The sequence below is a fragment of the Panthera onca genome, chromosome C2 (genome assembly GCF_046562875.1).
Source record: "Panthera onca isolate mPanOnc1 chromosome C2, mPanOnc1 haplotype 2, whole genome shotgun sequence".
Taxonomy (NCBI): domain Eukaryota; kingdom Metazoa; phylum Chordata; class Mammalia; order Carnivora; family Felidae; genus Panthera; species Panthera onca.
In genome coordinates, this window is record NC_138347.1 from 71,357,120 (window position 1) to 71,370,720 (window position 13,601).

General features: G+C 39.3%; 2 protein-coding genes across 4 annotated transcripts in view; one reads left to right on the forward strand and one right to left on the reverse strand.

The window, feature by feature from the left end:
* The window catches only part of FYTTD1 (forty-two-three domain containing 1), a 42,350-nt gene that overhangs the window by 24,356 nt on the left and 4,393 nt on the right, over positions 1-13,601 (reverse strand). Inside the window, exons 1-2 of one of the 3 annotated variants that reach the window (XM_060639718.2) lie at positions 5,394-5,643; positions 205-333 (exon numbers count right to left, since the gene is read on the reverse strand). In XM_060639718.2, the coding sequence (XP_060495701.1) occupies positions 205-333; positions 5,394-5,499 (235 nt within the window). In that variant the 5' untranslated portion in view covers positions 5,500-5,643. Of the gene's footprint in view, positions 1-204; positions 334-4,363; positions 4,731-5,393; positions 5,644-13,601 lie in introns of those variants that run through there. The other 2 variants (XM_060639719.2, XM_078453086.1) reach the window with 2 other exon arrangements.
* RUBCN (rubicon autophagy regulator) overlaps positions 5,774-13,601 on the forward strand; it is a 70,567-nt gene continuing 62,739 nt past the window's right edge. The window contains exon 1 of the mRNA XM_060639696.3: positions 5,774-6,218. The gene's annotated coding sequence lies outside the window, so the exon portion shown is untranslated. The remainder of the gene's footprint in view (positions 6,219-13,601) is intronic.

The window sequence follows — 13,601 nt, forward strand, 5'->3', positions numbered from 1 at the left end:
TCCCATAATACTGTTAAGAAACAGGGTTATCACCTACTTAAGGCAACTTAACATGTTTACCAGATTTCAATATTAGACAAAAATCTGAAAGTAATCACAAAGGGTACTAACATATTTCCTCCATGTTTTAAGTATGTATTAAAAATAATATACTATGAACCCACAAATAACAGATCTTTATTGAAGCTTACTTGTAAAACTTACCAGAATTCTGTTGGATTCCCCATCGTACTCTCATCCTGAATTGTCGGGCACTACTTTGTTGGAGTCTTCTATTTAGTCTTGGAAAATTCTGCTTTTTTCCCTCCTTTCGATTCAATTTGATGATATCATCTGTGATATAGGAAATGTAATTATTTTCATTTTAACTTAATGACTCAATCACTCAGTCTCATTTTCTTTTTTTTTTTAAGTTTATTTATTTTTGAGAGAGAGAGACACAGAGTGTGAGCCGGGGAGGGGCAGAGAGAGACAGAGACACAGAATCCGAAACAGGTCCAGGCTCCAAGCTGTCAGCACAGAGCCTGAGGTGGGGTTCGAACCCACGAACTGCGAGATCACAACCCAAGCCGAAGTCGGATGCGCAACTGACTGAGCCACCCAGGCATCCCACTCAGTCTCAATTTCTAGTTGATAGATTTCCCAACTTCTTTGCTACTTTGAAAGCACTTTCCTAAGAGGATAATAATAAGATTAAAAAAAAAAAAAATCAGCCAATATACTTGGAATACTAAAGAAAGGTTTGGTAGGAAAAGTTCAAATCAATCGCCCAAAGCAGATATACCAATTAATAAAGATGTCCATTATCCCTAGTATTTATCAGACACATAAATAAGCAAAAATCTGTTTACAAAAATTACTCTTATTTACTTTCCACAATCACAGAAGTCTCCAGTTTTTAAGCTTTTTAAAAAAATGTTTATTTATTTTGAGAAAGAGAGAGCACAAGCAGGGGAGGGGCAAAGAGGGAGGTAGAGAGAGAATCCCAAGTAGGCTCCATGCTGTCAGCACAGAGCCCAACGCAGGGCTCAAACCCACAAATGATGAGATCGTGACTCAGCCAAAATCAAGAGTCAGATGCTTAACCAACTGAGCCACCCAGATTCCCCCAAGTCTCCGGTTTTTAAAGATGACCATCTTGGGGCACCTAGTGGTTCACTCAGTTAAGTATCCGACTTCTGCTCAGGTCATGATCTCACAGCTTGTGGGTTCAAGCCCCTCGTGGAGTCTGTGCTAACAGCTCAAACAGAGCCTGGAACCTGTTTTGGATTCTGTGTCTCCCTCTTTCTCTCTCTGCCCCTCCCCGACTCACATTCTGCATCTCTCTCAAAAATAAACATTAAAATAAAGTTTTAAAATTATGGAAACAGACAAGTAAACAGCAAATATGAAATCAAAAAACTACATGATTAAGGTATAGCACAAAAAGAAAGTACTATGGGTTCTCCACTCTTCTAGCAAAATAATTCAGGGTTATCTTGTTTTTCTTTCTACCTGATCCTTCAAAGCCTCACTTTCAAACTCTCCTACCAAAGTAATTCACAAACATAACATTGCTCTAAAACCACAGCACAACAATGTGAATGAAGGTCAGGAAACTATACTCTAGATTTCTATTTACAAATGTTAAAACAAAGTTACTAGAAGCCAAAAATACTCAAATACCCAAATAACTAAATTAAATAAATATTAATATTTATTAACATATATTAATAAAATTTTATTTCTCTCAATTTTTCAGGGTGCCTGGCTGGCTCAGTTAGAAGAGCATGTGAGACTCTTGATCTCAGGGTCATAAGTTCAAGCCCCGTGTCAGGTGTAATTTTTAATAAAAAATTAAAAAATATCCAAATACTTTCTCCACAGTCCCAACTCCAATATTACGTTTGATAATTGATAAAGCAAATAGACCTGGTCAACAGCTTCATAAAATTTCACAAAACTAACTAACTTCTATCATTTTTTCCAAGCTGCTCTAAACACAAAGAACCTAACAACTATATGAATATAGTCTTTTCTAAAGTAAAAGAAGCAATTATATATTATAGGGATCCTTTCTTATATATTACTACATTACCTAACCCAGCAGTAATCTTTAAAACTTCATCACAAATATTCATTAAAATAATTCGAATCTCCCCAAAGTAGTTTATCTTCTTGAGATCAGTCCTTCAATATACATAAATTCATCCAAGTTAAAGACACTCAAAAACACTTATTTTAAAATAAAAAGGCTTCATGAAATCAGATACATGAACATGTTAAATTCTCAAGAGACAGGGAATATTTTTGAACACTTTCAAAACACTACTTTCCTTTAACAAGTGCTACTTATTCTTCACCAGAAGTCTGAAATCTCAGAGCCATGAAAGTACACACAAAAAAATGAATTTGCTGGGAACCATTAAAAAAAAAGAGGCAGAGTATAATTTTGACTAACAAGGTTATTTTTGAAATACAGCATTTTAGAGTATAAACATAACTAAAAATTAAAAGTAGCAGGGGCACCTGACTAGCTTAGTCAGCAGAGCATGCAACTCTTGATCTCACGGTCATGAGCCATAAATTGGGCATGGAGCCTACTTAAAATAAAAAAAGATAAAAAATAAAAAAAAATTTAAAAGCAGCAAAGCATACAAATATAAAATTGTTTTATATTTAAATGCTTTATTATCTAAATCCTCAAGTTAAATGATCTATTATGGATTCTTCCAATTTAAAAGAAGAAAATCGCTTTTTCCTACTCAGGTAGACAGAGTATGTATCAAAACAAAAATTCATTACAATGAGCTACTTTTATGAAAAAGTTTCTTCCATGAATATATATATGTGTATGTATGTATACATATGTTGTCCATGTATATATATAATCTACCTGTATGTATATAACATACAATGTATGTATATATATGTATATATGTTATTTATATATATGTATATATGTATATATATTATTTATACATATATATGGTAATAATAGGGGCATATACATGGGCCATACACAGTAATAACATATATATACATGATAATAGGAGGATATATATGGTAATAATAAGAGTACCTAACATTGCACATGTATTCATTTAATTCTCACAAGAATTCTATGAAGTATTATAATACCTATTTTAAAATTAAGAAACTGAGCCAGAGTGAGGCCACCTATTGGTAACCTCGGTAGATATATATAAATATTCATATAATTCATACAGCCACCATTTAAAACAAACAAAAATCGTATTCTAAACCTCTGCAGACCTGATAAAATGGAATATTCACAAAGCATGACTGTCTAAAATAGGTATTTTATTTCTCTCAATTTCTCAGGGTGCCTGGCTGGCTCAGAAGAGCATGCAACTCTTGATCTCAGGGTCATAAGTTCAACCCCATGTCAGGTGTAGAGACTACTAAAAAAATACACTTAAAAAAGCAGGTATCATCTCTTCCTCCCATTTCTGTAAAATTCTCAACTTAAAAAAAAAAAAAAAGGGAAAGAATGCTATATATTCTTGGGAGAGAAAAGAAACCAAGGTCTATTTTAGCTATCCACAGCACTTCATTTCTACCTCAAAGAAAATTATCCCTGTTTTCTTCACTTGAACATCCTAACCACCAAACAAAATGCGTTAAAAAAAGAACCTAGAAACTTGAGAAATGAATTGGTTATGAAAATACATGTTTAACGTTTCCTGCAACATCTACAGGGTTTTTGTTTTTGTTTTTTTTACTTGTATGATTTGGGACAAGTTATTTTCCTATGGCTCAGGTTTTGTAAAATGGGAATAACAACGATGGCTTATATCATGTTTATATGTAAATATAGTGCTTACTGTGTACCAGGTACTGTTCTAAGCAGTTTACATATGCCTATTAAATCATTTAACATAGCAACCCTCTGAGGGAGATAAGCACGGTCATTATCATCATCTTTTTACAGATGAAACACCGAGAAACAAGTTCCCTGTGACCACATGGGCTAGTAAGTGGCAGAGGATCTGAATTGAGACAGTGTGGTTCTGGATTAAATGCTCTTTACTATTAGGAGCACATACCTCAAGAGTTACTAGGAGGCTAAACTGAGTTAACACACATAAAATGTTTCGTTCAGTGCCTGCAAGGTAGTAAGTGCTCAATACTACTTGTTATTATATTCTTCTTGGCCTTAGCTGAAGAGGTTTCTCATTTCTTTAGAGCTCGTTACTATAAACAAGACAAGACTTGAGGCCAAACCTATTATTTCTGATGATTTACTTAATTCACATATTGGATTCTGACGTGCACTAATCACAGAAATCCAAGAGTTCTTGAGTTTTGACAAAAAAACAAACAAAAACTGTGCAGATGAACCACAGCAAAAGAAAAATACCTTCCTTGGGGAAGTTACACCTCTGCATCCGCCTCTCAGGTACTTTTCAAACACTTATCCGAAAACCTGCAAGCCACCGAAAGCACTGGCAGAACTAACTCTATCTAATACCCCATAACTTGAATTTTGACAAAAAGAGAATAATTTTCAGGCCAGCTAATCCAGAGACTAATGCCTCACCTGTGTTAGGTCTGAATTTTCAACTGAATCCCCAACCCTCCTCCTCTTTCCATAATCCTCACCAAACCACCCCACTCATGGGCTAGACCCCATTGCTTCTCCCGGCTTCCCGTTAATCCGTGTCAGTCTCCGTCAGTTTTTGCTTCTTTCCTAATTAGCAAACTTTAAGACTGATTAAGGAGCGCTCCTTTCTAGGCACCTCCTAGTAACACACCACCTGAGGAAGCCCTTGTCTGACGGTATTTTCTGAAAAACGCTCTCGGGTCCGCGCCCCCGATGTGGCCTCGAGGTCTGGCGCCCGTCAGAAATGGCCAACTCCCGGGGGCGTCTCTGCATTTCTCGCACCGCGCCAGGCGTAGGCCTGGCCACACAAAATGCCCAACAAGCCCTCCTCCGGAACCAGCGACTCTAACCGAACGCAGACCCAGCCAGGCTCTCAAAGGGCTTTCTTCAGGAGGGATGGCTTGGTCGGACCTTTCCCCTCGCTCGCCTGATAACGCCCACAGCGAACACGCTCGAGGGGAAACCCGAGGAGTTTTCCTCACAAAGAGCCGGGGTCGCCCAAGAGTGGTAGCGCCCCCCGACCCTCCACCTCCCGGCCCGCAGCGCCATCCGCCCCCACTGTCCCTGCACAGACACGGCCCCGCCGAGGGGACGCCCGGGTCCCTCCGGCCAGACCGCGGCAGCGGCTGGCGCTCCCCTTGTCCCCACGGGCCCTCACTTGGTTCCGCCCACCCGCAAAAAAACTCGACCGACAACTGCGGCCAACCGCCCCTTCCCCCACAAACCGCGCTACTTGGTTCCACCCACACCCTCCCCCCACTCCAACTCGGTCCAACTCGCTCCTTACCCAAAGACATATCAATTTTGTCAAGGTTTTCATTGCTGCGGGCTTTCGCCGCCGCCGGCGGCGGGGTCGCCGTGGCTCCCACTAACCGGGTACCAAACCGGTTCATGGTTGGGGACGTCGCGCTGGAACAGTCAGCGGAGAAGGCCAGAAACTGAGGCCTGCCACCTCCCACTCACGCACGCAGACTAGCTGCACCGAGGGAACGCGCACGCGTGCTGGCCGCGCCTTCGCTCTCCCACCCGCGGCTGCGGGAGGGGGGCGGGTTGCGGGGGGGAGAGGCTACAGAGACGAGAGGCCGGCGAGAGCGGCTACACGCGGGGACATGATCCTAGCGGCCCTTGATGGACCGGAGGAAACATTGCACCCCTGCTCTGGGCGCTTGCAAGGGCCGCTGTTTTCGCTATTTCCCTTTCCGCCCAAATTGGGGAATACTGGACCCTGAGCGCGTCAGAGTCGCATGCCTTAAATGAGATTGTGTTCCTCCACTCCTTCCTGCTACAGAAAGGCTCCCTAAGCTTTGGTACACACGAACCTTTCACACCCCACTGCAATGCAGCCTCAGAGGCAGGGTAGACCCCATCCAGCTTAGATTGCAGAACTGCGACCCAGCTCCCCTCTCCCAGGCCAGCTCCTCCACCTGCAACATGCGGAGTCGCCTCGTCTGCACGCAGAAGAAAAGATGCAGTGACAATTCTTGCGTCACCTTACCAATAAAAGCAAATGCTAACGTTTCCCGTATCTGTACCACTTCTCAACCGGCACTGTTAAAACATTTTGCACGGTACTAGCTACCTTAATAACACTTCATCTTCCCTTGGGAGAGGGGTAAGTACCTCTGCTTGTTTGGCTGCATTTTTCTCTAATTCATTTGTGTTGGGAATTGATAGGATTCGTTTTTCTTTCTAATCATCCTTGTAGGAAAACTTCATAATATTTTATGAATTTCTACATAATAACTTTTTTTCCTATTTACAAAACATGATATTTTCTCTCTTCTTACCTCTTTCTCCTCCAAAGCAACTGTGCTTGTATGGAAGCATTTAGGTTATATGACCCTCATAACAGCTTAAAACTATCTAAGACATTTGCATCTAAGGAAAAAAAAAAAAAAGGACAGGTATTCCTCCATTTAGAAATCTCCGCCACTTTTCTCCTGTCTACTTCCTAAAATTTTATTTGCATAGAAATAAACCCGTGACGTAAAGCATCTCAAAACCACAGTACCCTGCACTTAATTTTTCCCCCAATGACAAAAATATAACCATATAAGAAGAGTGAATCAACCCAGGACACATCTATGAAGCAGTACAAGAAACTTTAATGGTAAAGGAAGGTTTGCACTAAAAACTCAAGAACAATATTTGTCATGTCAAGGAGAGTAGCATATATGCTCTTAGCACAATGTGCTTGATTTTGTTACTATTCCACCCAGCAGCCACCACCCCTCTCCTGACTGCTAAGAACTAGGGAAAATGGGTTATGGAGATAAAAGTATGAGGGAGACCTAGATTTTATTGAGTGGTACCTTTTTCACTCACTTCATTTACTGTGTGAGGTTGGGAGACTGTCTGGATCTCATACTCATCTGCAAAACAAGAATTAGTTATACTAAATGCATATATTATACTTAATTATTTTTGGATTTCTTAGGGTTCTAAAATCTTCTAAGCATGAAAACATTTTTCTCCACACTATCATTCTTCTCCTAGAAATAACTTCTATAATCTCTGGTTATTTGTGAGAGTAAACTACAGGGAAGAACATTAGGTTTTTAATTTTATGAAGGAAACTGAATGTATTTAGAGTTTCGATGCATTCTGTACTTCAGGTATTAATAGGACATAATAAAAATCCCAAATGTATAAAATCCTACCCACCACCAATATATATATATGTATATATAATATATATTGTTATATACATAATATATATAATATATATTGTTATATACATATATATATATATATAATATATATAAAGATTCCCTTTTATCCTTATCTTCTCCCCAAAACTGAAGCTCTACTCCAAATTTCCTTAACTTTAAAAGGAACATGCCCAAATATTTCATTAAGCAATCCTAGCTGTTGTGTGTCAGACTTTGAGATTTCTCCAAAGGCTGAGGGTCTCAGAATCTCAGAGCAATCACCCAGATTCCAAAGGGAAAAACAAGAGGCATTGTAAAAGGATAGGTCAGTCACACACAAAATAGAAAACAAAACAGCAACCTGAGACACATCCAGCAAAAGTGAAGTGAGAGACAAGATAAGAAATCAGAACTGGGGCTTGTCTGAGAAGACAATCAGCCAGCTACAAGGGCTGGAGTTAAAAGGTTGACCCTGTATTTTCTGGGGCATGAGAGGTAGCTATTCATTTAATCATATATTCATTGAACACCAGGTATTGTAAAATGATAAGTAAGATGGGTTCAGTCCGTATCTTCATACAGTTTGCAGAACAAAAAATATTTTCTGAGCACCAGCTGTAAATAAATACAGTACTGTGCTGGACACTGAACATACAGCCATTGTCTGCTGTATAGCAGTTCAGCAGCTTCATGTAAGTCAGAATAAACACTGAAATCAAGCAGCTGCCCTTTTTAGAGGCTTGATGTCATACATCATAGATAAGGCCATGTCTAGGATTGCCAGAAAAAATACAAGATCAATTAAATTTGAATTTCAGGTAAACAATGAATAAATAGCAATGTTTTTTTGGTTTTTTTTTTTTTACTACATGATGTTGCATGCAATATTTAGGATGTGTTTATATTAAACAATTATTATTTATCTGAAATTCAAATTTAACTGGGAGTCTTATATTTTTATTGACTAAATCAGGCAACCTTAACATCATACTTTTCTATCAACAGGTTTCAGCTCTCTTTTTATAATGTGCATAGAGATCCACATTCTCTTCAAAGGTGATCATAATTCATGTATTTCACTTCTTACTATTTTTATTAGTTCGATATTTCTTCTAAGCCCCCCTTTTCTCAGCTTTGTTGAAGTATAACTGACAGACAATAAAAGACATATTTAAAGTGTGTAGTTTATACAGGTGTACGGTGTATAGACCTGTGAAAACACCACCATACTCAGGAGAATAAACATATCTATCATTCCCACAAATTTTCCTGTGCTCCTTTGTAATCCTTTCCCCAACCATTACTTAAACAACCATTGATACTGTAGATTAATTTGCACTTTCTAAAATTTTACATAAGTAGGATCCTACAGTATATACTTTTTAAAATCTGGATTACTTCCCTCAGCATAATTGTTTCCAACCTGTATGCCTTTTATTCTTTTGCTTGTCTTATTACACTGGCTGGGGATGCCAGTACCATATTTAAAAGGAGTGGTGGGAGTGAGCATCTTTGCCTCATTACAAATCCCGGGGGGAAAGCATTGCTTTTTGCCATAAAATATCATGTTAGATTTTTTTGTAGATGCCCTTAATCAGGTTGAAGAAGTTTCCTTCTACTCCTGGTTTGCAGAGAGTTTTAATGAGTGAATGTTGAATTTTAATACTTTTTCTGCATCTTTTGAGATGACCAAATGGGTTTTTTAATTTTTTATTATTTTTTTTTTCAAATGTTGAACTACTCTTGCATTTCTAGGATAAACCTACTTGGTCATGGTGTATTATCCTTTTAATATATTGTTGGATTTGTATTGCTAATGTTATGTCAAGGATATTGTTTTTCTTTTCATGAGTAATATTGAGTGTAGTTTCCTTTTCTTGTAATGTCTGTCTGATTTTGGTATCAACCCATGCTTTTCAAATTTTTGTAATTTTGTAAAATTTACATTACACCGGGCTAATAAGGGATTTAGGGTATAATTTGTATCATCTGTAGGTATAATTACCGTTATACCTAATTCTTTTAAGCTACTTGCATGCACAGTACAGTTTTTCTTCTCTTTTTTCTCGGTTCTTCTCGTTCTACCCCATTTGCCACTCTATCTTCTGCAGTAGCTTTTTCTTTTCCTCTCTGCTATAGCTTCCTGTTCCTCTTTTGTGTTGCCCTTTTCCTTTGTTCTAAGCTTTTAAAAAAAAATTTTTGGGGGCGCCTGGGTGGCGCAGTCGGTTAAGCGTCCGACTTCAGCCAGGTCACGATCTCGCGGTCCGTGAGTTCGAGCCCCGCGTCAGGCTCTGGGCTGATGGCTCGGAGCCTGGAGCCTGTTTCCGATTCTGTGTCTCCCTCTCTCTCTGCCCCTCCCCTGTTCATGCTCTGTCTCTCTCTGTCCCAAAAATAAATAAAAAACGTTGAAAAAAATTTAAAAAAAAAAAAAAATTTTTTTTTTTTTAACGTTTGTTTATTTTTGAGACAGAAAGAGACAGAGCATGAACGGGGGAGGGTCACAGAGAGAAGGAGACACAGGATCCGAAGCAGCCTCCAGGCTCTGAGCTGTCAGCACAGAGCCCGACGAGGGGCTCGAACCCACGGACCGTGAGATCATGACCTGAGCCGAAGTCGGACGCTTAACCAACCGAGCCACCCAGGCGCCCCTGTTCTAAGCTTTTATAGCTGTTCTAGTCTTCTGGCTCTTAATCTCTAGTTTCATTCATTCATTTGTCCAAACAGAGTTTGAGTTCCTACTATGTGCGAGACACTGCTACATCACAGTGATGCAGCAGGGCAGTACAGCAGATATATGACAGGCAGGCTTCCAGGCGTAGCTGGAGGCATTACTGGTCTTCAAGCCCCTGTAAGTCCCATCAGTTTTCTCTGACTAGACAACTTGCTCTGGATGGACAGGGGAACTTGAAGGGGAATTCTTCTTGGACTCAGGGGTTGGGTTTCTAGCTCACTCCTTATTAGGCTTTGTCTTCTCTGGGCAGGGTAGGCATCCTCTCAACCAAGGATCATAGTCAATTCACTGAATGACTAATTGTGGAATTTTCTAAAGCTACACAAATCTACATTAGTCACACAGTTTCCCTTTATTTACATGATTGTGTTCTTTATAAAGATATATTCTCAGGGTGCCTGGGTGGCTCAGTTGGTTAAGGATCATGGGGCCTTTAGCATTCTTTATTCTCTCCATGCTTCTTTTCCCTTTGCCCCTTGGCCTCCTTGCTCTGGGATGAAGAGCCTTGGCTGGACTCTCATCTCTCTCTTTCCCTCCGTAGAGGATCCCTTCTCTTGGCTCAGGTTTATCCAGCTGGACTTTCAGAGAGCTGGGACAGGGACATACTGAACATTCTTCTAATATATTAAGAATTGGCTCAGCCCAGAAATAAGATTTTTACAAATTTCATTGTAACTTCGCAATTTCTGAATTTGTATGCAATGGGTTTTCCCATATAATTGAATAAATGAACCAATACTAAATACTTAAAGTGGGTGGAAATGTTGCTATCAAGACAGAATAGAACCATTCAATTAAGACCTGGCAACATTCTTCAAAAGCTTTAAAAATCATCCCATTTGAGGGGTGCCTGGCTGGTTCAGTCAGCAGAACATGTGATTCTTGACCCCAGGGTTGTGAGTTTAAGCCTCATGTTGGGTGTAGAGAACACTTTTAAAAATCCCATTTGATATGAACTACTATAAGCTTTGTTTTTTAAAAAAATATTTTTTAAGTTTATTTATTTTGAGGTGGGAGGAAGAGAGAGAGAATCCCAAGCAGGTTCTGTAATATCAGCACAGACCCTATGCAGGCCTCTATCTCATCAACTGTGAGATCATGACCTGAGCCGAAATCAAATATTGGACACTTAACTAATTGAGCCACCGTGCCCCCAAAAGATTTTCTTTATTTTTTTTTTTTTAATTTTTTTTTTCAACGTTTTTTATTTATTTTTGGGACAGAGAGAGACAGAGCATGAACGGGGGAGGGGCAGAGAGAGAGGGAGACACACAGATTTGGAAACAGGCTCCAGGCTCCGAGCCATCAGCCCAGAGCCTGACGCGGGGCTCGAACTCACAGACCGTGAGATCGTGACCTGGCTGAAGTCGGACGCTTAACCGACTGCGCCACCCAGGCGCCCCAAAAGATTTTCTTTAAAGGTAATCTCTGCACTCAACGTGGGGCTTGAACTCATGATCCTGAGATGAAGAGTCACATGCTCTACCAACTAAGCTAGCCAGGCACCCCTATAAGCTTTATTAAAAGAGAAAAGGAAAAGAAAAAAAGAATTTTGGTAAATCAGTAAATGTGGTAAAATCAATGAGTTGGTTTTGGAAAAAATTGTGTAAAGACTTCTAAAAATTCTGAGCTGTGGAAAAAACAGAAATTAACTCAAAACAAATTAAAAATTAATCATTGGAGTGCCTGGGTGGCTCAGTCAGTTAAGCGTCCAACTTCAGCTCAGGTCATGATCTCACAGTTCATGGGTTCAAGCCCTGCATTGGGCTCTATGCTGACAGCTCAGAGCCTGGAGCCTGCTTCAGATTCTGTGTCTCCCTCTCTCTCTGCCCCTACCTTGCTTGTATTGTCTCTCTCTCTCTCTCTCAAAAAATAAACATAAAATTTTTTTTTTAGAAATTTCCATGTGAAACTAAAATTTTGGTTACATTGATAAGGATGCAATCATGAGAAAACAAAACCATACTAAAATCCTTGCCTATTTTTTAAAAGGATCTTAAAAATCCTTGCTTATTTTCACATCTAGAAAAATGTTGTACACATGTTGTACACTAAAAATAGTGTAATACCCATATACCCTTCACCAAGATTTACCAATAATTAAAGTTTTGCCACATATGCTTTCTGTATACAGATGATCTGTATGACAGAGTTTTTTGGCTTTATGGTGGTATGAAAGTGATAGGCATTCAGTTGAAACTGAACTTAGAATTCTGAATTTTGATCTTTTCCCAGGCTAGTGATATTCAGTAGACACTCTCTCATGGCTCTGGGCAGCAGCCGCCAGCAGGCTCCCCATCAGCCAGGTGATCAGGAAGGTAAACAATTGATACATTTACAAAGATTCCACACTCCCACAGCCATTCCATTTTTCACTTTCAGTATTCAATACATTACATGAGATAGTCAACACTTTATTATTAGATAGGTTTTGTGGTAGATGATTTTGAACAACTGTAGACTAATAATGGAAGTGTTCTGAGTATGTTTAAGGTAGGCCAGGCCAAGCTATGATGTTCAGTAGGTTAAGTGTATTAAATGCAATTTCAACTAATGATATTTTCAATTTATGATGGGCTTGTCAGGATGTAACCCCATTGTAAGTGGAGGAAGATTGGTATGCAGGCACACAGATAGCTATAATTATTATTATTTGTTGTTGGACAATCTGAGAGTAGATTCCAGACATCACGATATAGAATATGTCTCTAAGGATTTTTTTACATAATCATACTAAAATGATCAAGTCAGAAAATTTAACATTGAAGGAACCCTCTTGCACTGTTGGTGGGAATGCAAATTGGTGCAGCCGCTCTGGAAAGCAGTGTGGAGGTTCCTCAGAAAATTAAAAATAGACCTACCCTATGACCCAGCAATAGCACTGCTAGGAATTTATCCAAGGGATACAGGAGTACTGATGCATAGGGGCACCTGTACCCCAATGTTTATAGCGGCACTCTCAACAATAGCCAAATTATGGAAAGAGCCTAAATGTCCATCAACTGATGAATGGATAAAGAAATTGTGGTTTATATACACAATGGAATACTACGTGGCAATGGGAAAAAATGAAATATGGCCTTTTGTAGCAACGTGGATGGAACTGGAGAGTGTGATGCTAAGTGAAATAAGCCATACAGAGAAAGACAGATACCATATGGTTTCACTCTTATGTGGATCCTGAGAAACATAACAGAAACCCATGGGGGAGGGGAAGGAAAAAAAAAAAAAAAAGAGGTTAGAGTGGGAGAGAGCCAAAGCATAAGAGACTGTTAAAAACTGAGAACAAACTGAGGGTTGATGGGGGGTGGGAGGGAGGGCAGGGTGGGAGGGAGGGCAGGGTGGGTGATGGGGATTGAGGAGGGCACCTTTTGGGATGAGCACTGGGTGTTGTATGGAAACCAATTTGACAGTAAATTTCATATATTAAAAAAAAAAAAAATTACCAAAAAAAAAAAAAAAAAAAAAAAAGAAAATTTAACATTGATGCAATTCTATTCTGATGTATAGTCTATATTTAAATTTTGCCAATTATCCTTTTAACAATATATATTTTTTTCCAACCTAGGATCCAGTCCAGGTTCACATGTTGCATTTCTTTGTCCTGCCTCTT